This window comes from Barbus barbus (assembly GCF_936440315.1).
Source record: "Barbus barbus genome assembly, chromosome: 39".
NCBI classification, from domain to species: Eukaryota; Metazoa; Chordata; class Actinopteri; order Cypriniformes; family Cyprinidae; genus Barbus; species Barbus barbus.
The window spans coordinates 14,961,810-14,985,706 of record NC_136717.1 but is presented as its reverse complement, the minus strand read 5'-3'; the positions used below and the strand labels follow the sequence as shown (position 1 = coordinate 14,985,706).

The window sequence follows — 23,897 nt, the reverse complement described above, 5'->3', positions numbered from 1 at the left end:
ATATATATATATATATATATATATATATATATACTACAAAAGTATATAAATAATTCTAAAAGTACACTGATTTTGATAATCAAATAATTGCCATGTCACCTTCTAAAAAGTGGGCACATGAGAAGAAATATCCCACACAAAGTCATTCACCGAAAAGGGAACTTTTTTTGTTGTTGTGATGTCTGCTGTATGATATCTACAGTAAAGCTTTAACCAATAAGAGGAACTTTGTTTTTTTTACAACTTCCTTTTGATGAATGTTTTATTAGCATTCCTGAGCCTGTTCCTGGCAACCCACATCACTGTACATTTTGTAGGTGACCATTATTTGACACTCACATGTTATTAATAATGGATTACATCATATTTCTGTGAAACGCAAAGTTTTCTGTTTTAAAACAAATCCTTGTGAAACTCAAGTGTATATTTCTGTGACAGACGACTGATAAAGAGGCTCCGGGGCTGGTCCGCATGCAAACTCTGGCCTATTTGAGCGGGTTCCCAGCGTCACTGAAGGAAACTGAGCACCTCAGGGTCAAACTACCAGCTGTGGTGACCAGTAAAATCAAACAGGTAAAACCTCTCAAATAAGGCAATCAGTAGAATGCAGTGCTAGAAATGATCACAAGATGGCACACAAGATCCGTTAGAAAGACAGCTGTCTGCGTATTTCCAGTTTGAGTCTTGCAGAGAACTTTTTAAGGCCTTAATCCATCAACAATCCCAATGAAGTTACTATATTTGTCTTATTGAACTATTACTTGCTGTTGAGCTGCATAACCGTTGGCCATCCATTGATCTATAAAATAATAATCAGTGTTTTGTGTGTTGTGGATCTCAGTGTTTATCTCATTGGTTAGGGCAATGTTTGGGCTCCGTCCTGCTGTCTGCGGTCATGTGATAAGAGCTCAGGGTATTACAGTGACACTTGAGCGGCCTGATGGAGGGGTTAACAGTACAAAAACTGTTTGAAATGGCCTGGCGCCAGCCTGCGCTTGGAGAAGGCATCAGGGTTTAGATAACCTTCTATCTCTACCTCTCTTCTATTTCCCCGCAGAGCTCTGTATATCTCACAATACTTTATTTGTTTGCTTTGTACTTGCTTGCTTTTGTTTATTTTTGCTTTAGTTTGTTTCTTTTCTTTTTGCTTTAATTAGTTTCTTTCTCTCTTACGTTCTTGATTGCTTTTGTTTGTCTTTGCTTGTTTTTGTTCTTCCTTGATTTTGTTTGTATGTGCTGTTGTTTGTTCTTGTGTTCATTCTTGGTTAGTTTGCTTTCATTTATTCTTGACTGCATATGGTTGTTCTTGCTTTTTTGTTTCTTTTGTTTGATTTTGCTTGATTTCAGTCACTTTTGTTTGCGTTCATTCGTTCTTGCTTTTGTTCAGCTTTGCTTGTTTCAGTTTGTTTTTTTTATTTGTTTTTATCTTGCTTTGTGTGTGTGTGTGTTCTTGGCTTATTTAGTTTTGCTTGATTTTATAAATTTTTCATTCTTTTTGCTTGCTTTTGTATTTGTTTTCTTTTTCACTTGCATACCTTCTTATCTTAAACTTTTTTTGTCCTATTCCCTCCATCTAACAGAAATTTCCACAGCTCCACAACTTTCGTTTCATGTCTTGTTCTGCTCATTATTGTATTCCTATCGGAACGATGGGGAGTCTTTTTGTAGGGTTTTTTTCTTTTTGTATTGTATGTGTCTACAATCCAAATGTGGGTCACATCAGGTAATATAGCAAAGGATGACGCTGAGGAACAGATAAAGAAAGAGAGTGAGCGAGCGAGAAGTTGAGTGTTGAGAGATGACTAGTATTTATAGTGCGTGTTAGCATGTTTGCAATGTTGATGAAAGCTCTCCCTTGACCTCTGTCCAATGCACTCACTGTTACACAAGAAATACTGCCAGTGAAGTGTGTGTGTGGGCAATCTACTTAGTTATAGGTTGGGAACAAATTTGTCACCAGAAGTAAACTAAATCTAGCAAATTGTCCTCTTGGGGATGTCCTCAATTGGAAAATCTATTCATAAATAATGTCTTGGTTATAAATACGCTGAATTTTTTTTGGTTCAGAATAGTTTGTTGTAATAAAATATTAACTAATTAAGCTTAAACCATTGATTTAGCCTGTTGTCTATATTGTACATAAAATATGCACCTATAAACACAAACACTCCCCCTTAACTATTTGGGTTCTGCAGGTTGTTTTTTCTTAATGTGAGGATGGCAGTGTCACTACACTTCTGAAGGCCTTTTCATTCAGGCAAAGCACTGATGGCGTTCCTGGAAACAGATTTTCTGTGTAAATGCTATTGATAGATAACTATTTTGACTCTCTGCAGTCTTCTTTTGGCATTAACTGGAGGAATGGGAACGGTAACAATGAAGAACCTCTGCTTGTAAACAGCATTGTGACAAGTGCTAAAACTTGTTTTGAGGGAAACCTGATCGTACAAGCAAACTCATCATCCCATGAGTTTGGCTGCATGCTGGCAGTCACATGGCTGTGGTGTGTCTCTAGAACCTAATAGAGGAAGTTAGAAATGATGGGAAAATTAGCTTCATCCAAAAGAGTAAAAGTAGTTCTGTGCGATTTACTACGTGTCTATTACTACTGTAGGTTTCGCAGTGGCTTGGGAATTATTTGAAAAGGGCACAAATTGTCGGGCTGTGATGAGCAGCAACTCAAAAATAAAAAAGCAAATAAGCAGCTTTGCTTATTGTTGAGTGACCATTTGTATATGTGTATATCTCAGTTGCAGCTGTACTCGGAGGCCAGTATTGCTCTTCTCCACCTAAACACAGCGCAGGATTTTACTGACCTCACCCAGCAGGCCAAGAAGAACCTGACGTTGGAAGGAAAAGATCTCACAGTCAGTCCAGCGTACCTGTTCTGGGACCTTAGCGCTATCTCACAGGTACACAGTTTACAGCAGTTTCACACACAGGTGGAAACTAAGCCAATGTGTGCTTGATAAGTGATCACTTAACTAAAAAAATGAATAAATAACTTCATAATAAACGGTCTTCCTCTTTTTTAGTCTAAACAGGATGAGGATGTTTCTGCCAGCCGCTTTGAAGACAATGAGGAGCTGCGTTATTCACTGCGTTCTATTGAAAAATATGCACCATGGGTGCGGCATATCTTTATCGTAACCAACGGACAGATACCGTCTTGGCTAAACCTAGATAACCCACGTGTTTCAGTGGTTACTCACCAGGTGAATGATGCTTCTAAATGATCTCCTTGTTTATTAGTGTGTGCTGTAATGCATTCTATGGGTGTATTTATGTAAACCCTACAGTAATTGACAAAGTCTTCTGTGTCTTGTTGACGTTTGTGTTTGCCTCTCAGGACGTTTTTCAGAACCAAACCCACCTGCCTACATTCAGTTCTCCTGCCATAGAGACCCACATTCACCGAATCCCAGGACTCTCTCAAAAGTTCATCTACCTCAATGATGATGTCATGTTCGGGAAGGATGTGTGGCCTGATGACTTCTACAGCCACTCTAAAGGTCAAAAGGTCAGAAAGACTGCCTATCTGTATCTGTAAGAAAGACTGTTTATTTGAACCGCATGTCTAACAGTGTATGCACATCTGAAGTTTTGCATACATACAAAAGATCTATGAGTACATACACTACTGTTCAAAACATTTGGGTTCTTTTTAAAGAAATTATTACTGTTATTCAAAAGACCCAGTAAAGACCCTTTACATTGTTAGAGATTTCTATTTCAAATATATGTTCTTTAGAACTTTTTATTCATAAAAGGGAATAAATCCTGAAACAAATATATCATGGTTTTCACAAAAAGCAGCACAACTGTTTTCAACATTAATAATAATTAGAAATGTTTCTTGAGTAGCAAATGAGCTTATTAGAATGATTTCTGAAGGATTATGTGATTCTAAAGACTGGACTAATGCTGCTGAAAATTCAGCTTTGCATCACAGGAATAAATTAACATTGTAACATATTATTAAAATAGAGACCAGTTTTGTTTTTGCAGTATTTTTGAGCAAAAGAATTTCAAAAATCGAAACTTTTGAATGGATGTGATTTATATTATTGAACGAATAATCTTTCCATTACATTACATTGCCTTGATAATCACCTCAGATGTTTTCTCTGTTCACAGGTGTATCTCACCTGGCCTGTACCAAACTGTGCTGAAGGCTGCCCAGGATCCTGGATCAAAGACGGCTACTGTGACAAGGCCTGCAACAACTCTGCATGTGATTGGGATGGAGGAGACTGTCAAGGTACTTTGACACCGTCATTTCACCCCAGAATTAAAATTGTTAATATTCATTCACCCTCACGTTTACTTTCATGAACCAATTGCATGTTTCTGATCCCATCTTTATATCTGTTTCAAAATTTCTTGATTTTTCCTTGCAGGCACTGCAGGCAGCAGTCGTTTTGGAGGAGTGGGCGGTGCTGTGATTGGAGGTGGGCAACCTTGGCAGTTCGGAGGTGGTCTTGGAGGATTGGGAAGCGTGTCCTTCTGTAACCAAGGCTGCGCTAACTCTTGGTTGGCTGATAAATTCTGTGACCAGGCGTGCAACGTTCTTGCATGTGGGTTTGATGTTGGTGACTGCGGACAAGGTGAGTTGAGTATTGAGACAAGGTGAGTATTCTAATATAATATAATATGAATAGAACTATCAAAGGTGTAGAATTTAGTTCAAACTTACCCATTGGTCCAATTCATTTTTAATATTAAAAAAGTGATGTGGTGTCATTAAGAAGACTCCCCACTTTAGATGACATGAAATTGCTGCCAAACAAATTTAATGGGCTGTTTTATGTTCCCACCACTGTCAATATCAAAGCCACATCCCTGATCACAACAAATTGAACTAAGTTAAATGAATAAAAGACAGATACGGTGTATTTTTTAACTGTTCTATGTATGTGGCAGACTTCTTTTGTGAGCCTTTAATGCTGAACTCAATGTTTCCTGGCCCCCTGGTTGAGAACCACTTGAGTATTTCTTATTAAGTCTAGTAGTAATTGATTGAACTAATTTTCTGTTTGTTTGTACATTTATAAGATCATTTCAACCAATTGCACCGTGTCATCCTTCGGCGAAACAAAACGCTTTACACTCTGCCTCAGGGAGAGCTCCGACCATATTTTAGCTTCTCAGGCCTGGCCAGCCGCGTGTCCGAGGCACAGGTCTCTGATAACCCAGTGCTCCGTCACACTTCTGTCGCCAACAAATGGAAGACCATCCACCTGCTGCTGCTGCCCGGACACAATGCCACTCGGATCCACTACAACATCACCTTTCAGGGTGCCAACAACCACGACTTCACCATGACTTTCTCCATAGAAGTGGATACCCGAGAGCTGCCTAAATCAAACGTATCTGATCCGGCACAGGAGAAAGACGGGGAGCCCAAACCGACCCTGTTGACCCCAGAACCAGTGATCATGTTTGAAAATGTTCCCAAAGAAAAACAAGGCCCAAGAGTTAGAGAGAATGCCCACGGCGGTGTAGAGATAGTACAGGTTCCTGCGTTAAATGAATCTCTTTTGCCTGAGGAAGTGAAGCTTGAGTTACAGAAGCTGAACGAGAAGCTAATATTAGGTGACATTACTATTAAAGGCTTTAATTTGACCAAAGCAGTGCTGCTGGGCCCGTACAAAGACAAAGCTAACCTTTTACTAAACAATAAAGACCAGGACATACAAGCAAAACACTCAAATGAAGACCAGAAGCCTCCTGTAATCAGCCAACACCAGGCGGAAAGAGGAGTGAGGGTGAAACGAGCAAATGAAGATGAGGAAAGAAGCAAAAACTCTAAATTGGAACCAGGTGTTGCTCCGTCTCTTGTCCCAATCCAGATTGATGGTGTTACACCGAAGGCTCCTTCAAGATTGTTTGGCATAGAGAAGCCCCTCGCATCTAAGCTTCACAGCACCCTGATGGGGAACATGTCTAAGGAGAGAGATTCAGAAAATGAAGCCCACCTCCGCGGGCGGCCAGTGGGTCGTAAACTCCAGTATTACACTTCCAGCTTGGACCGGGGTTTCCTTCCATGGGAGAAGAGGAAGTTCTTTCTGGATCTGCTGGAGGTAAGACATGGTTCTACAACTTTTTTTTAAACTGAAGGCCTCACAAACATATACACTCACGCAGCAGGTATAAAAGTGTACACACCCCTGTTAAAATAGCAGTTTTTGAGTAAAAAAAAAAAAAAAAAAAGTGATTAAGTAAATTTCCGCCTTTAATGTAATATTTGTAACCAAAACATTAATGCTCTTTAATTTAAAAATAAAATAACTAGTAACGGTAATTTATTCCAAAAAGTTAATATTTATATTTATAAAGTTAATATTTCTAATAAATATTAATATAAATGTTAAAGTTAGTTAGTTAGTTGGGGTGGCACGGTACATGTATTCGTACCGAATCATCACGGTACGGACATCTCGGTTCGGTGCATGAGGCCTTACGACGAATACAGGCAATTCACCCCCAATCCAGCAGGGGCGCCCGCAGTAATGCAACGCTGTTTGATAACCGCCAGCAGAAGAGCAGCGAATGCCATGAGTTGCACACTTGAAAACAAAGCCCAATTCTGACTTGATTCTTGCAATTCCAAGTTATATCCGACACATCTGGCTTTTTTCCCCCTCAGAATGGACAAACTCGCTATTGTTGAGTTAAATCGAGTTATAAAGTCCGAAATACGAAATAGAAAGTTGAATTTGGTAGGAAAAAAAGTCTCAAAAAAGAATTGAGACAAAATAGGTAACGTTAAAAGTAAAATGTTATAGGTTTAAATAGTATTTCATGCTGTAACTGTAGGGCAAATATAATATATTTCCTATGAACAGTATATGTGAATATTATGTAGACCAATTTTTTAAATCAAATTTATTCTTTAAAAGTAGAGTAATCATAGCAGGTTTCATTCATTAGTTTGTCCGTTTAAACGTCTGCGTTTAGCTTCAAATGGCGTTTTTGACGACAGTGTTCTATAAAAATTATTTGCATTCCGATTCTGACAAACAAAGGCACAACAGTACATTTTATCTCTTATTCCGTGGATTTTTCCCATTTCACTCCGCTTGTTACCGTGTGTTTCTGCCACTACAATGCGCGCACAGCTGCGAGTGACGGAACTGTGACGTCTACATGAAATTGGTCTATACGTGTGACATGTCTTGGGTATTCTATAGTCTTTGACAAAGCCCCCTAGACAGTGACCACCTGCTGATTCTGAATGCGTCTCTCACATTGACTGACAAAGGAGTATACTTTAAAGGCTTGTGCACTCAACTGTTTGCAAAATGGGTCTTTGAGCTCGTGTATCCTACCTCTCTCATTCGTCACAAATCCAGATATTCCATAATATTTCCATATTAGCCTTTGTACTTCAGTCGCGTTCCAATGGTGACCGATGCGGGCGCCCTGATGTTTGGCTCACTGTGTTTCATTTTGATAAAGTACCAACTGCGCTGTCAAGTTAGCAATGCTGGAACTGATGTGTGTGTGTTTGTGTGTGTGCACGATCAGTCCGGCGCGATCACTGCAACTGTTTCCTTATACCAGCAGAATCAACTTTAAACACTTATTGTCTTAATAATCATTGGATAAAGGTCTGCTTTTATTTGTGTACACTCACAATGAAAACAAAACAGATTTTTATATATATATATATATAACGTAATAATATTTAGTATTTTTACATCTAGATGGAAAAAATAGTAATTTGCACTACTGTCTGTTCGAAATAAATGAAAAGAAACTGAGCATAGTACATTTCTTTTTTTTTTTCTGTTGTACCGAAATCGTATCGAACAGTGACCCCTGAACCGAGGTACGTACCGAACCGTGACATCTGTGTACCGTGCCTCCCCTAATCGATAGATAGCTATTATTTTTTGTTATATAAATAGATAAAACAGATAAATATACAGATTAATAGATAAATAAATAAATATTTTTATTATTATACTTGATTATTAATATCATCCTGCAGTCCCATTGGACGTTTTCTGTGGCCCCCTTGTGAGTCCTGGCCTCCTGGTGGGGGACCACTGTTCTAAAGTAAACAAAAAGCCAATTAGTTCTTGTATCTGAAAGGCAGGACTTCTTGCTGCCACATTGAGTATTGCGTTCATTGATCTTTGTACCTTTTTTGTGCATCACAGGAAGAGGAGCGTCTACAGAGTGAACTGCAGTATGCAGCGGACGGGGCGGCCACTAGACGCAGGTTGCGGGACACTTTTGCTGATTCACTCCGCCATGTCAACAGGCTCTTGAATGCTCAGTTTGGCTTCACATCCCGCAAAGTGCCCGCCCACATGCCTCACATGATTGACAGACTCATCATGCAGGAACTACAGGACACGTAAGAATCCCAACACATACACACAGACTTGTGTATCAATTCAGTGTTAGTCTATGAAAAGTTTGGCCACTGAAATTCAGATGTCTTCAAAAGTTCCTTGAGTGTGACCGTAAATGAATGCATCTTTTTTTTTTTTTTCTTGATATCTTGCTCCTTCAGCTTCCCTCAGGAGTTTGATAAGACTTCGTCCCACCGTGTGCGTCACTCAGAGGACATGCAGTTTGCCTTTTCTTATTTCTACTTCTTGATGAGTGCAGTGCAGCAGCTCAATATATCTGAAGTGTTTGACGAAATTGACACCGACCATTCTGGCTTGCTGTCTGATCGTGAGATTCGCACGTTGGCCACACGTATCCATGAACTCCCCTTAAGCCTTCAGGTACACACCAAATGACATGATTTTTACATTAGAAAAAAATTATAATTTTAAATTTAATTTAAAATGTAGTATTTTAATATAGTATTTTTTTAAATGTAAATTTGTTATTTAAATATAGTAGTAAATATAATTTATTTTAATTTGAAATTCAGTATAATTTAATTTAAAATGTAGTTACATTTAATTTTATATAGTTAATATAATTGAATTTAATATGTACTCTAAATTGTTTGAATTTAAAAGGTGGTTTATTTTCATTTGAAATACAGTCAAATATATTTTAATTTAATGAAGCCTAATTTATTTTTAAATTTGTCTAATTTATTTCCTTTTAAAAATGCTATTTAAAAGATTTTCAAGTAAATTGTGATTTTAATACATTTATATTAAATATGTTTAAAGACGTTTTTGTTTCAAAATTAAACACTTAACAATAAAGCAGGAGAGTCAAATATGTACACAACAGAACTTCAGGAAGTGGTTTTGAGAAGTGAACACAAGGCATGTATAGCTATTTTTTTGTCACCACATGATTGTCTGTCTTACCCATGTGTTGAGGAAAGGCACATCTGTTTATTTGACTCTAAACAGGATTTGACCAGTCTGGAGCAGATGCTAATAAACTGCTCAAAGATTCTTCCATCCAACCTTACGCAACTCCATACAGCCAGCCCCACCCAGGAGGCCTATTACGACCCCAGCATGGTGAGAGCCACTGTTCACAGTCTTAATAAATATTCCAACACAAGTATACAAGTCAAATATTAAGACCGTAATATCTCACAAAACATTTAAGTAATCAGCACTGTAGTAATCTTTTAAGCTCAAAAGGGAATTGTATATAAATAATTATGATTAATTACAGTTATTTATATCGGCTGACAGTAATAACTGTAGCATAAATAAATTGCTATCAACTAATCTGTTCGTCCAGCGAACATTCAGTGTAAGTTCATATCAACTCTAAGAAAGGATATTTTCTTGGCCACAGAAAATGCTTTCCTAAGTATTAATGCATTAGAGCATGTAGTAAGGATCAGAAATCGTAAAGGGACATTAATATGCAAGGCAGAATCAGAAACTCATGTAATTTGTGCACAAGAGTTTTATTAACTAAACACTAACTTAAACTAGTCTAACAAACAAACAAACAGGCAATCACTCATACATGGGGAAAGGGCAAAGTGGATGAATGAAGCCATTAGCGAAACCAGAGAATGCAGTTATGAAAAGAGTCAGTTAACCACCTGATTAAAACCATCAGCACCATTTATAACGGGGTCTATAACTTATACTAAACCTCTGTTTCGTTTAGTTTATGTAGAATACTAGCATTGCCTTGTGTGTCCGGATGCAGTCTCGGATGAAAGCTCTGATGGTTTGAATGTTTAGTGGTGTTGGAGTTCTTAAAGTTCTTCCGGGTTTAAAGGGTGATGAACTCCAAAAGATGTTTTTCTGGCTCGGTGGTAATTGGGAGTTTCTTCCCAGGTAGAAAGGGAAAAAGATCTAAGAAAGAGATCTGCTGAGATCCGAGGATCCTTGGTTGAATGGAAAGTCAAGGCTGCAAGGCCTGGCACAAAACTTAAGGGTCCAGAAAAGTCCTAGCTCTGAAATCCTCATCTTCTCAGAATCTAAAAGATCTGCAGACTGCAGGGGCGTCACTTACGTGAGAGCTTTATCTGTTATAGAGGTCACACCTCTGGGGAGTCAAAGAGCCTATGGTGACTTGATCTTTTGGAGGGAAAGTTTACGACTCTTTCTCTCCATGCATGGTCATTTGCATATGAACTGGATTGGAAGTTGATATACAAACTATTAAAGATTCTTAGAACACTTATATGTTGCATAGGTATCGAGATATAATATACACTCTCAATTAGATCATCCGAAGACAAATTGATAGAGACCAAACATGGTATAAGTCAGGTAAAATTAACTAGTGTTCTATCATAAGCATGCATAAAACAGAATACAATACACAAGATCATATACAAGAACAGTAATAATATACACAATGACCTAAAGATATGTGTGTTCATTCAAAGAAAGTTTTTTTTTCTATGAATTATTTAGAGAAGAGTCCATTTTTATGGCATAATGTCTTGTAGTATTGTACCATTGGCAAAGTCTTGTATTATCAGCTCTTCTGTCTGTGTATTTGTTGGTACTGTTAATAAAATCTGTTTTGATGTTCCTGTTCCTGCAGCCACCTGTCACAAAAGGTTTAGTAATCCACTGCAAACCCATCACAGAGAGGATCCACAAAGCCTTCAAAGACCAGAATAAATACAAGTAGGATTTTCATTACCACTTCAGCTGGAGCTCTTCAGCATCTCTTATGAGACCGGGTTAGTTATCCAGGCTCTTGTTCTTTTCAGATTTGAAATTATGGGCGAGGAAGAGATCGCCTTTAAGATGATACGGACCAACGTCTCCCATGTGGTGGGGCAGCTCGATGACATCAGGAAGAACCCTAGGTTCGTTCAGGGGCTTTTGTTCCTGTTTTTTGCACAATTTGGGAAGCCTAATCTCACTAAACCCCCCCCCCCCCCCCTTTTTGGCCTACAGGAAGTTTATCTGCCTGAATGACAATATTGACCACAGCCATAAGGACGCCAGCACAGTCAAAGCTGTACTGAGGGACTTCTATGAGTCAATGTTCCCGTTGCCCTCTCAGTTTGAGCTGCCCAGGGAATACCGAAACCGTTTCCTCCACATGACAGAGCTGCAGGAGTGGTAAGAATTTAGTCACTAACAATCATACAGTGCATGTTTGTGTAAAAGACAGAAACTTAACTGAGCATTTAACAAAGACGAGTCAAACAGGTCTGTGTACATACCCCAGGGTTCATTACTGAATCTGACGTATGAACAGAGCAGATCAGAACAGACCAAGGCTGGTAGGAGTAGTTTAGTGAAACCCTCAACAGAAAGAGCTTTAATAGTTGAATTTGAAACTGTAATGGACCTAATCGACATGAAAAATAAAGAACCCTTGTGTTGTTCCAAACCTGCATGTCTTCCAGTGGAACAAAAAAAGGATAATTTTTAAGCAGTGTTGTTATTGTTAATAGAAGCTATTAAAAACATGTTCATTAATTGAAATAAAACTGAAATAAATTAAATCTTAGATGAAGAACTTAAACTCAATGAAAATCAGAAATGTAATGGCAACTAACAAATATGTTGAACTACTAAAATTTCCAAAGCCAAAACGGAAATAAAAAAATAAAATAGAAATATTTAAATATTTCAAAAAATATTATTTTTAAATTACAAAAACGTAAATTAAAATAAATTTTAAACTGAAAGTATACAAATTAAAACTATTTCAAAATAATAAATAATACTAGAACTTTACTAGAACTTTCAAGCCTCAAAAATACTGATTGAACTAAATTGATTTAAATAATTAAAAGTGCTCACATATGTACACGATGTACTCAACAAGCTTATGAAGCCTCAATGAGGGTGCAAAAATGCCACAAAAGTACTCCATATGATTTATTCACTATAATTCAGATGTCATGTAAAAGCTTTGTGTAAAGAACAAACAAAAGTTTCAGTCTTTAAGCCTTTTTAAGTTTCACTTATTGCATGAAAAAAGCAGCCGGCACATTGTTCATGGAAGTAAGCCATCTGGGAAAGTCATATGGGTTTGGAACAACATGAGGGCGAGTAAATTGAACTACTGATTGATTCAGCCATCATTTTGAGTAAACTTTAAACTTTCAAATGGCAGTGTTTAAACCTGATGAGATTTATAATGTCTCCACAACTTTTCAGATCGTTAGTCCCTGAGTATAATGGTTTATTGGTGTAGAGATATATTTGGTTTCGTTGTAATGAGTTTCACAAGTCTGTTTACATTTAGCTGTGTGAAGTTGTGTGTGATTTATAGCCTGTTTCTGTTGCTTTCCTCCTGTGAATACTGGTAAACATTCCTTCCTGTCATCGCTGTGTGAAGTTGGGTGATAGCTGTCAACACAGTCTGGAATTCTGGGAATGGGGAGGTGGTTGAAGAAGGGTTTATGTATCTGTCGCTCCTTTTGGAGGGTTACAGGCTGGAAATTATGACTAGTGCATTTGCCATTCATGCTCAACCAGCCAGAGCGGCTCTCTGTTACACCCAGATGCACCGAGGGACAGGGTGTTATTTTGGGCACTGCCAGGCTTGAGCAGCCCCTTAGGCTTATTTTAAGAGCTCCGTGTCTGCAGATTGGCCGGTGACAAAAGGGTAACGGACCGTGTTCCTCACAGATGATGATGTCACCTTGTCACCCTCTCACCTCCGACAGCCTGCTGCATGACATCAGGACTTGAATCACTGTGAACTGTCAATCACAGTTTTGATAACACTTGCCAGATTCAAAACGGTATATTTAAGACAGCATCACCATTCCTGCCCTTGTACGCTGACAGCAGTGAATGAGCTCACCGTTGTGCGGGCATGTTTTTAATGATCTATTATATAATTAATCTTGTCTATCCATCTATCTGTCCATCTATCCTATTTAATTTATTTAATGTATTTATTTTATTTATATTTTCCTTTTTAACTAAATTTAGTTTAACTTGTCCACCAAACCAAAGTCATAAAATGTATGAGTGCAGAGCTGCATGTCAAGGTCAATATTTATGTACCAGATAATTTGATATGAAATCTGATCATTTGATAGGGATATTTATGAATGTAAAAATTGTTTAAAAATGTTTTACCTTCAAAATAGATTTTAGAATAGAAAATAGATTTTAGAATTTAAATAAAATTGATTTACCTTGGAAAAAATATTATTAAATATTAATATAATAATAATATTATTATTATTATTATATGAAAATCATATGTATTATTGTTTTTTAAATAATGAACAATGATTGGGGTCTGTACACTGTATTAAAGGTGCTACTTTTTATTTAATAGTTGACTTTTTTTTGTCAGGACTCGTTACAGTTCAAATGTTCTGAAATGGTTTTTGTTTTGATTTTGAATATTTCTTATTTAATATTATTTTATATTGATACTTTTATTCAGCAGTGCTGCATAAAATTGATCATGAAAAAGATTACAAAACATTACTTTAAAAGAAAAGCTTAAGCAACTAATAATAGTTTTACAAAAAATATTAAGTGACTGTTTTCAACATTGATGATGATAATAATAAGAAGAAATGTTTCTTGAAATGTTTCTCACAATATAACTGGTTTTACTGTCATTTTTAACAAATAAAGACCGCCTTGGTGAGCATAAATGACTTAAAAATAAAACCTTTGCCCCCAAACTGTTGCACAGTAGTGCATATTTTAGTATACATTATATTATATTATATATATTTGACATTGACTCTTGTATTTCTACAAGGCTTTGCAGTTTCCTTCACTTTTGGAGTTTCACAGCAATGAGTTCTATACTTGGAGATCTATTCAAAATGTTCTGTTCACTCTGGAGCAGCAGGAAAACAAAATGACAACCATTCAAAAATTGTTGTGCACACTGATGAAATGCATATTTTAGCTACAGTGCTATCAATGTATAATGATCCAGGTTGTGTAGTTATAGCATCTACCATGTAACAGGCTAACCAGAGTTAATCTTCTGTTTCACAGGCGAATATACAGGGACAAGCTGAAGTTCTGGACCCACTGTGTGCTGGTGACGTTAGTCGTCTTCACTGTCATGTCGTTCTTTGCAGAGCAGGTCAGTTAGTTTCAGCTTACATCTCCTTCGTTTCACTTTGTCTCACACACACACACAAACACACTGATTCCAGTGGAGTCTGGTTAGTCTCATTACCTTCAGCAATTAATATATCAAATTTTACCCAGCAAAAATATCATCCTGATGATTGATCATGCAGACAGCTATTAGCTATACAGCACACTATTAATTGCGTGGTCAGGTTTCTGTTTTTTGGAGAGGTTAATGGTCACGGTGACCTTTTAAAAGACCCGTGTGTCTTCATCTGTCCTTAGTGACAGAACAGTAATGTGAACACTCACCAGAAGTACAAATATGGTGATGATACAATATCAGTGGGCGCTTCCTCTGCTGCCGTACATGCATGTAGATGCATTTCATGTCTGGCTGCATCCTCATCTCGGGCAGACTAGCACATTAACAGGCTTAATTACGATCTTCAGAACAGATTTACAGCCTCCTCATTAACTCATGTAGCCACATTCCGTTTCTCTTGATGGAATTCCTGCTGATATGCAGCACTCATTTTTCTCATTATGTTTTTAATGTAGTGTATTATTATTATTAGTTAGGGGTTCTGAAGTGCCACTTAAAATACAATGAAACTAATCATTAATATATTAATTTAAAAATATGTTTGTTATATATTATAAATTGTTTATAATGTGACGAGTCGGCTGCCTCCCCCCTTATTGTCATCACCACCCCGTCCCGTATTCGCCGCCCTTCACCAGGCTCCCGACGGGAGTGGGTGTGTGAGAGAGGAGGGGCGCTGAAACAGCCAGGGCTGGCGGCGTGTGATGAGGCGCACCTGATGTGAATAGGGCCTCATCACCGCCGCCGTTTAAATGCCGAGCGCGCCTCTCCTCGGGAGACCGGTCTCTTCCCCGTGCATGCACGCTGGTGTCCTCGTGGGTCCAGGAAGGGAGCGTCGAGTAGGAAGACTGCCGCACCCGTTAGACGGCCGACGGGCCTGGATGCCGGGCCGTCGAGTCCCCCAGAAGCTCCGGGGGCTTAGGAGAAGGACGTCGCCACTGAAGGAAGATTTTTATTTTTTATTTTTAAAAAGCATTGCTCCATGAGAGGTGGGGGAGGGGAATCAGTTCACTGATGCATGTTTCTTTGTCAAACTTTTCTGAATCAATTATCAAAAGAAAAAAAATGTAGTGAATTTATAAAGATTAATTAGAATCACAGTTACTGTCTGAATCTAAACTGAATACTGAATAAACTTTATTCTAGAATTAGTCTTTATGGTATAGTCTTGTTGATCTTGTTTCTATATTGTATGTGTATCACGTGTCTGTCAGAAGTTGTCCAGCAGCATTCATAACAGGTTTGGTTGACACTCCTTCCTCTTCCTTTTCTTTCTGTCCCTCAGCTGATCATGTTGAAACGACGGCTTTTTCCCAGACGCAAGGTCAGCAAAGATGCAAACCCCGAGCGGGTATGAGGTTATTCCTCTTTCAGAGGTTGTGTTGTGTGAATATGAAGTGCCACAGCTGTACTTCTGTTAATGCGGTCAGATAAAATTGCCCATTTGGAGGTGACTGGATGAAGTTGATGAGGAAACTTCGAAGTGCAGGCCTCCTCCACAAAGGGGCATTAGTGAGACACACTGCGGCCCTTGAGGCAAGCGATTTTCTCTCGGCCTGCGATCACACTCCAGGTTGTGCATTAAATGTGAACTGAACTCAATGGCCCAAATTGAGTGTGTTGGCATATTACCTTACATGTTTGAATTGTATTCATTTGAATTTTAATTTATAAGGGAATGTCAAGGGTAAGGGTTGTTCTTCTTTCTCTTGCCCTCTTTGTCCTGTCTTTCCTTGCAGTGCCTTTCTTTTCCACATGAATGAAAGCAGTGGATTCTGATGCACGGCTGGAACTCTTGGCCTTGCGATTGACTTTTTGCATTTGTCTTAATCTGTCTCTCACTCTTGCTTATTCCAAAGTGGCACAAAATGTCCAGGAGCATATTTAAAACCAAATAGCAATCCTGATACTTGGAAATTTGGGCTAGGATCATCAAAAATGAGCCATTTCCTTCTCTTTCTCTTTTTAACTGCATGTTGTTTTTGCTTGAAGTCCTTCACGTGATTGTCTCTTAGTGGGACATTAAATACTGACTTTGTCTGAAATTCAGATGCCACCACCTGTGGCCCTGGTGTGTATTAATTAACTCCTCACCTTCACTTGTCTTTTAAAGGGAATCATTTTTTGGTTTGCTCAAACAATACAACTACTGACCACGAACCTTTGCATAATGCTGTTCTGGGAGGAATTTCCCTGTTTACTTTTATTTATCATGTTAGAAAAGACATAATTGTAATGTACAAGCATATCTTTGTTTTATTTTGAAAATGTATGTGGCTAAAATCTGTCAAAATACAGTTAATAGTTACTTTAAATTACACTGACAGTTTACCAGTTTTGTGTTCATTGTAAATTCAACCAGGTGCCAAATTTGATAATGAAATAAGAACATAATCTGAACGCCCAAGTGTAATGAAACAGCCAAATATGTTAATTAAAAATCGTTCATGACTGAATTGATATGCCTTGTTGTTTTGAAATGTCATTGACTGGGTTAATATTTATTGGTCAAGCAAATGTAGCTGTTCCTGTTGAGTCACATTCTTTGCTGTTAGGTGTCATTGATTCTTGCTTCCAGAAGGAGGAAATGTAGCTAATATCGTAGAAAGACCCCAAAACACGGAAAGAAATGGGTTTTAGACTGTGCTCTATTCAAATCACACAAAATGTATTGTTTTTATTAGCCCTTTGGGAAGAGATGATTCTAAGCAGGCAGAGAGTGCATCATAAGATCCCCCCCCCCCCCAAATCCCTCAAAACAAAGCTAAAGGCAATGCCCAAAAACTGTTTGTGCTCAGTTCAAGGTGACTTGGGAGGAGGTGGAGAGATGAGTCTGTTTTCAGCACACAGCCACAATCCTTGACAATTAAGTTCTTTCAATTATTATTTTGTTTTTAAACAGGCTTGACTTGATTTCACACTAAATTGTGTCAGATTATTAAAATAAATACACTGTAATCACTGGACAATCACAAAAGGTTTGCATAAAGCTACAATGGCTGTTTGGGCAGTTTTCTTTTATAAAGTGTCACATGATCTACAAATAGCTGCTTTTTTTATCAACATTAAAAATTCTGAATGGTATAAAAGATTCTGTGGTGTAAACTATTTTTGGCAGTTTGGAGACTACATCAGGCTGAGAAATATGTTTGTAATGCTTTCTTTTGTTGTATGTATCAAGACTAGACATATAAAAATGGGCCTAAATTAAATAATATATATTAAGATGTAGAAAATGGACTTGGTTTTAAAAAAACAGCAACTGATGCCCAAACTGCAGTTGTAGCTTTCCTTTTTTGTTAAAAATTGACAAACATGATCAACCCCAAAAAACAAAGTACATATCTACTCACTGTGATAAATACTGTTGTGAAACAAACATGTTCCCTCCATTATTGTTTGATTCTTTTGCTCATCTCTATCTTTTACCGAATTGAGGAAATTATTCTATGCAAACATTTTTGGCCGATTCAAATTAAACGCTTGATTTTCCCACCAATGTTCCTTCTTTATCCATTGAAAAAAATAATAATACTAAGTATCTCTAATGTGCTCCTGCACAGAATTAACCATTTCAAGGCAAGGGCCGCTCTCCGGCCCCCAAGGCCACATTTTGTACATTTGTTTTCATCCAGTGATATATTCTAGTGTACAGTAGTTTGGTTAGAAAACAATATGAGCTGGTCTAGTCAAACCTGGCAAAACGTTCAGTTCTGTTAGTCTGTAATGGTCACACTGTCAAGGCCGTTGCGGTTTTGGTTGGTGGGGCTCTCCTGCTCTAGTTTGAGAAACGGGACAATGTCTTCATCCTTAGATCCCGCTTCCTCCTCCCGCCGGGCAAATTGTCAGTCTCTATGCGCGTGGCCCTGCGGGGTGATACTAAAAACCCGGATTCGCAGGTGGGAGGCGATTTGCAGGCACAGGCCTGTGCAGTAACGCAGCAGATCCACCAGGGACAGCACCTAAACATCGGGTTACAGAAGAGACCGCCTTGTTTAGTTTTGACTCCGAAAACAATTTGCTATGTGGTGCATTTGAAAACACAGTGGTTTGACCCACTAATGGTTATGGCTCACCATGGCAATCCAAAGCACGATGTGTTCATCAATGTAGCTGTTGAAATACTGATTCAGAAAGAGGAGTCCAGGACCAATAAAGGCTGTGTCAGGCAGATGAAGCTCACTCTTGGTCATGTGGGCCACCTGTAGAAGAAAGCATACCTGATACATTTTGGATAACTGTTTATGGAAACGATGAAACTCATGATTGCAAGGGGCAAATAACAAATTTAACTTGTCATATAGGCATCAGCAGCACTCACCACCAGCTTATTCGAGATCTTGGCGATCACCATGCCAAATGTAAGGATGTAAAGGCAAGGATGGTGCTCGAAAACCTGACTGGAGGACTTTTTAAAGATGATGAAGGCCAGAGAGAGGACGAGACCGATGTGTAGACCAGGAGACAATACACTGGTGTCCTGAGGGAGACATGTGCACTGTTACTCTATCACCCTAAAGACACCATCTTTAACTTTGCCTTAAATTAAATCTGGTAACTGAGCTACCATAAGCAGAAGTGTGCCAAAAATGTGACTGCAATAGCAACAAAAACAACTACTTTGAAGACTTCACTGCTGGAAAGCACTTACTGCAACGGTTGAGCCGTTTTTGCCCACACCACCGTTCAGGATGACGTAGAAGTAGTTATAGGTTGAATACAGAAAGCCACCAATAATGCCGAGAATTGGAAAGGTTTGCAAATTCACACCAAGAACAGGGACCTAGGTGAAAGAATGAGAAATCAGCATCTTTAATATGAGAATAGCTGTTATTTTGTGTCTCATGTGAGCAGGGGTGCTGGGAAGAGGCGAGGCTGAAGCTCTGAGCATTCTTTTTAAAATGGGGAGAGGTTAGAAAAGATTCATGAGCGTGTTGACATCTGCCTTTTTTATTTTGCCATGTCTATGGGTGACTGGTAGCCATAGTAGCAGTTTTTACCTATATTTACCTTTTCAGTCTGTTTGTCCTCAGAGAGGAGGCAGAGAGCAAAAGACAAGGTCTACTTAAAGAACACACTCAGAAATGGGGCTCTTGTCATGATTCACAGTTTTAGAGGATTTGAAAGTTTTCTTTTTTTTAATAAAACGTATGAAGTCTGTAGAACCCCTTTAAAAGACTTTTCTGACACTGTGTTTACACTGGAAGTGCCGACTGCATGTCACATCGCAACTGAGGTTATTATATTTATATATAACATTAGAATGTTTTTATTGTGAATAAACATGCAAAACCCCCAAAGATTAAAAAGATGTTATATTTACTCAAATGTATTATGTTAGTATTGTGAATAAACATAAATAAACAAAAATATTAATAAAAATGTGATATCTTCGCTGAAATGTATAATTATTTTTATTATGAAAAACGTAAATAAAATTAATATAAGATGTGATATATTTACTTTAATATATTAATATTATTTTCTTATTCTATTAATATATAATATTTACTTTAATATATATTAATATACTGCATGCATAATTATTATGCAAGTCAATAATATTCTGATCATATTTGTTTAATAAAAAGATGTGAAATCATGAGGAAAAAGAATTACAATATGTATTGATGATTGTATTGACAGCCCTAGTGTGCACATGAATTAAAGCAAAATTTTGATTGATTGATTTTTAATTAGTAGGCCAGCAACATCACAAGCTGCCTTTGATATAACAGTCACAAGTTATTTAAATATATATATAAAATAAAATAACAGTCAGTTCATACAATATGATACTTGTAATTAAAACCATATCTCTGCATCAAGTCAAAAACAGACAGTGTCCATCATTTGAAAGCACTTTGTGATTGGCCACAATGGACTCTTCCAGTGTAGACCGCTTCAGTGATTTATAATGGGAGTGAATTTATAAACGTGAACGAGAAAGAGGCTCAGTGTGATGCTAAAAAAGGTGAATGACATACCGTAGTCTCCCAAAGACTCACTCCTCCAAATGCTGTCATCAAATACATGATTATAATAGCAATCTGGACTTCTGTCACGTCAACCCTTCAGAAAACATTCGAAAATACAATACAGTTTAAAAAAGAATCACACAAACAGGTTCAGTAAATTCAGTCGAATGAGCCGTAAATGCACTCACAATCCAAAGCGGAGTGTCCCAGACACGTATGTCTGCCAGTGCGCACAGAAAAACATGAACATCCCCACGTAGCCACAAAAAAACATCCAGTTAGGGTAAACGCCGATCCCACAGGATATACACGTTCCCACGGCAACAAACACTAAGAGAGCAATCCAATTAGAGTGTTGTTAATACATACTATAAGTACAGATGTTAATAACGGCTTAACTGCTAATCAATAAAAGTATTAGCCAGTGTCCAATAAAAAAAAACTTAAATATAATTATTGTAAATATATAAAAACTAGTTGTTGTTTTTTTTAACTGATTTTGAATGGTAGGGAGTTGCTAGGTGGTTGTTTACTAGTCTGAAACAAAAGACGCTTATTACAATCACTAACTGTACGTGTTAAACAATATTAATGATGCTTAACGAACACACTACTAAATATTACTCATAACTAAATGGCGAAAGGTTGTCTAGCTGGTTATACCTGTAGAAACGGCGTCACAGCCATGGTCAAAGAGCTCCCCAAGAGCTGAGCTGCTATTGGTCCGCCTGGCCTGCTTTCCATCAATGGCGTCCAGTGATTGGTAGATGAAGAGACCTAAGGCGCTGAGAAAGAAGGCCCAACCTGGAGCCTGGAGAAAGTAGATTTGAAAGAAAACATAAAGACCAGGACACTGACCAAGACTAATTTAATAAGACCTGGGGCCGGTTGCATAAACTGTTTAGACTAGTCTTAAAAAGTCAGTCACCTAATTTTTTCTCTTCAAGACTGGTCATAACTTTTTTAATTCAGTTATGAAAAGGTAGATTGTTCTTATTTGTATTGAAAAAGTAAGACTGATTACCCCTTGGCAAATGCCAGTTGGTCGTCTTGTTTGACTGGGCTCAAAGTCAATGAGGCATGAAACAAAACCTTAGACTAAACTTTGACCTCTAACTGTAGATATGGATGGCTTGTTTTTTTTTTGTGTGAGACCGAAAGGAAAACTTATCAAGGTTCACAAATATGGACACAAAGGAGCCGTTTTATCTCCTTTCCTTTAATAGATATGGTTATCACTGCTATTTTGCCATAATTTTGTTTGCTTTAGAGAGGCAATTTTGGAAAGAAGCACTTCAGCCATACATATTATTCAAAGGTAACTAAGCAGAGTGAGAATCAAATAATGTGAAAGGAAGGAAAATGCACAGTAGCTACAAATGTGAAATGATTTAACTCCTTCGAGGAGTCTGGTGTAATTGTCTGCTCTAGATTGTTGCGTCCTTTGTATTAATGCTCAGTTTTTGCCTTCTAATCTTCTAATTTTCATTGAAAACCTCTAAGACACTTAAATTAAACTGGAAATATAACATTTGGTATGTTAACAGAAGTGTTATAGAGTAACAGATATAATAATAAGTGTTAAAAGATGACCCTGAATAAATAATATAACATTGTGGACTGTTGTAAAATGACTTGTAATTTTGGATAAAGATAATGAGAAAACAATGTATAAATTGTTTTATCAAGGGCAACGTGTCTGTGTGTGTGTGTGTGTGTGTGTGTGTAATAGTTTGATTTGGGCAAAAGTCCATGTGGCCTAGTAGGTCGATTTCCCAGAGAGACTACATGTAGGCCATCTGGTTTCACTGCACATTCACAAAACAGAATAAGCCCCTTGTGTGTTTGTGTTGTTACTTCAGTATTTTTCATTCAAAAAACTACAAAAGGCCTTTAATATATCAAATACTCTCACTGTTAAGTCTGCTTTTTGTTAGGAGAAGAGAGCAGAACACACAATTACTATCAGGCCTATGCAGTTAAATGTCATGATTAATGACATGTACAGTATAATTTATATTATATAGATATTGATGCTCGATACCAAGTGATCATTTGCATTATACTGTTAGTTACTGAAGAGGATGCTCTATAATTGGTTGTCAGATAAAATGTGGGCCTAAACAAGAAGTATGTTATGGAAGAGCCAATATATATTTTTTAATATAACTCAGATTGTATTTGTCTGAAAGAAGAAAGTCGCCTAGGATGGCTTGAGGGTGAGTAAATCCTCTGATTTGATTCTTAGCACAGTTGTGACTACCCACGGCCTTGTGCTGTTATTCAATACAGCAGCACTCTTCATGCAAATATTACTTAATTGTAATTACGTTATAATAATATTTTGTAATAACTGTATTATTACTATGGCTGCGTGACCTATTCAAGCCTCTCTGGGTCAAAGTTCACTCAAAACAACCTTTATCTGTGTTCCAGCCTGGCAACAGGTGGGTTAAAGTTGTGCATTCAGCAGCAATCTCCAGAACTGCATAGCAATAAACAGAGGAATCTGGACTTTGTCAGTGGACTATAGTCTGTGACTCTGGAAATATGACACGGGGTATGTCCACACACACCGTGACATGGGGTCACAGTGCAGCCCGGAATCAAATAGAGCGGGTCAATAGCTAAAATAACAAATAGTAATCTGCATGGTCTGCGCAGTCAATAAATCTGATAAAGCAGTGTGTCATAATACATTGTTGTCGTAACGTGAATCAATAAACCAATGCACTACAAGAAACAGTGAGCAGAAATGCACAAAGATGAAGCCACGAAACGTTACTTGAGTGTATTTACAGCCTTTGTTCAGCACCACCGAAGGTAACGAGGTTCGAAATGTGAATGTTTATTTTTAAAACTGACGTGGCAGGGCATTTAAATAGAACAAAACACGTCACGCTGTCACTCAAAGTTCCACTGGCGTCTGAACTCACCTCCTCCGTGGCGGTGGGGCTGTAATACACGAGAATGACCGTCGTTAGTATGTTAATAAGGAGTCCAGTGATGGTCAGCGTGTTCGGCGCGACCCACGTCGGGATCTGCTGGACCAGCCAGTTCCAGTATATCTGACAGGGCGGCTCGAAGAGAGAGCGACCGGCCGCGCTGTACTTGTGTTCCTCCAGGCGCTTGAGCTGGACAGCTGACAGCGGCTCCGGACAAGCGCACTGAGACATTATGATCGCTCTTTTAGCAGGGTTAATGCAATGCTTTGGTCCGAATTCCCAGGTGTCCACTTAGAAAAAGGCATTAGAATGCGGCGGTTACGTGTGGAGAGTCATTTTTGATGTGCGGAACCGACGGTCTCCTCTGTTCCTAATAGTTGAGAGCAGATAAACGGAAAGGCGCAGGAAACTGCGGTCCGGAAGAGGAAGACGC

The 23,897-nt window shown here is 38.1% G+C and overlaps 2 protein-coding genes across 3 annotated transcripts in view; one reads left to right on the top strand and one right to left on the bottom strand.

Moving 5' to 3' along the window:
• Positions 1–17,286, top strand: part of LOC306858668 (N-acetylglucosamine-1-phosphotransferase subunits alpha/beta-like) — a 21,762-nt gene extending 4,476 nt beyond the window's left edge. For both annotated transcript variants that reach the window (XM_079399301.1, XM_079399300.1), the window contains 15 exons: positions 439–573; positions 2,751–2,912; positions 3,036–3,215; positions 3,350–3,520; positions 4,138–4,261; positions 4,401–4,607; positions 5,056–6,083; positions 8,169–8,368; positions 8,528–8,747; positions 9,339–9,452; positions 10,954–11,039; positions 11,126–11,224; positions 11,316–11,483; positions 14,355–14,445; positions 15,827–17,286. In XM_079399301.1, coding sequence (XP_079255427.1) covers positions 439–573; positions 2,751–2,912; positions 3,036–3,215; positions 3,350–3,520; positions 4,138–4,261; positions 4,401–4,607; positions 5,056–6,083; positions 8,169–8,368; positions 8,528–8,747; positions 9,339–9,452; positions 10,954–11,039; positions 11,126–11,224; positions 11,316–11,483; positions 14,355–14,445; positions 15,827–15,898 — 3,057 coding nt within the window. In that variant the 3' untranslated portion in view covers positions 15,899–17,286. The remainder of the gene's footprint in view (positions 1–438; positions 574–2,750; positions 2,913–3,035; positions 3,216–3,349; positions 3,521–4,137; positions 4,262–4,400; positions 4,608–5,055; positions 6,084–8,168; positions 8,369–8,527; positions 8,748–9,338; positions 9,453–10,953; positions 11,040–11,125; positions 11,225–11,315; positions 11,484–14,354; positions 14,446–15,826) is intronic.
• Positions 16,707–23,897, bottom strand: chpt1 (choline phosphotransferase 1). The gene is made up of 8 exons (XM_079399302.1): positions 23,456–23,897; positions 21,183–21,330; positions 20,708–20,849; positions 20,529–20,613; positions 19,193–19,324; positions 18,863–19,021; positions 18,618–18,743; positions 16,707–18,503 (listed from the first exon to the last, which is right to left on the bottom strand). Exons 1-8 carry the CDS (start codon positions 23,693–23,695, stop codon positions 18,387–18,389), a joined length of 1,149 nt encoding a protein of 382 aa, XP_079255428.1. The 5' UTR covers positions 23,696–23,897; the 3' UTR covers positions 16,707–18,386.

Bases quoted from the DNA above. Each gene is read 5' to 3' on its own strand.
- chpt1 (XM_079399302.1), bottom strand. From the start codon at position 23,695: ATGTCTCAGTGCGCTTGTCCGGAGCCGCTGTCAGCTGTCCAGCTCAAG. The intron at 18,744-18,862 runs GTGAGTGCTGCT...TTTCTTCTACAG, and splicing joins AGATCTCGAATAAGCTGGTG to GTGGCCCACATGACCAAGAG. The intron at 18,504-18,617 runs GTGAGCCATAAC...CCCGATGTTTAG, and splicing joins TCGTGCTTTGGATTGCCATG to GTGCTGTCCCTGGTGGATCT.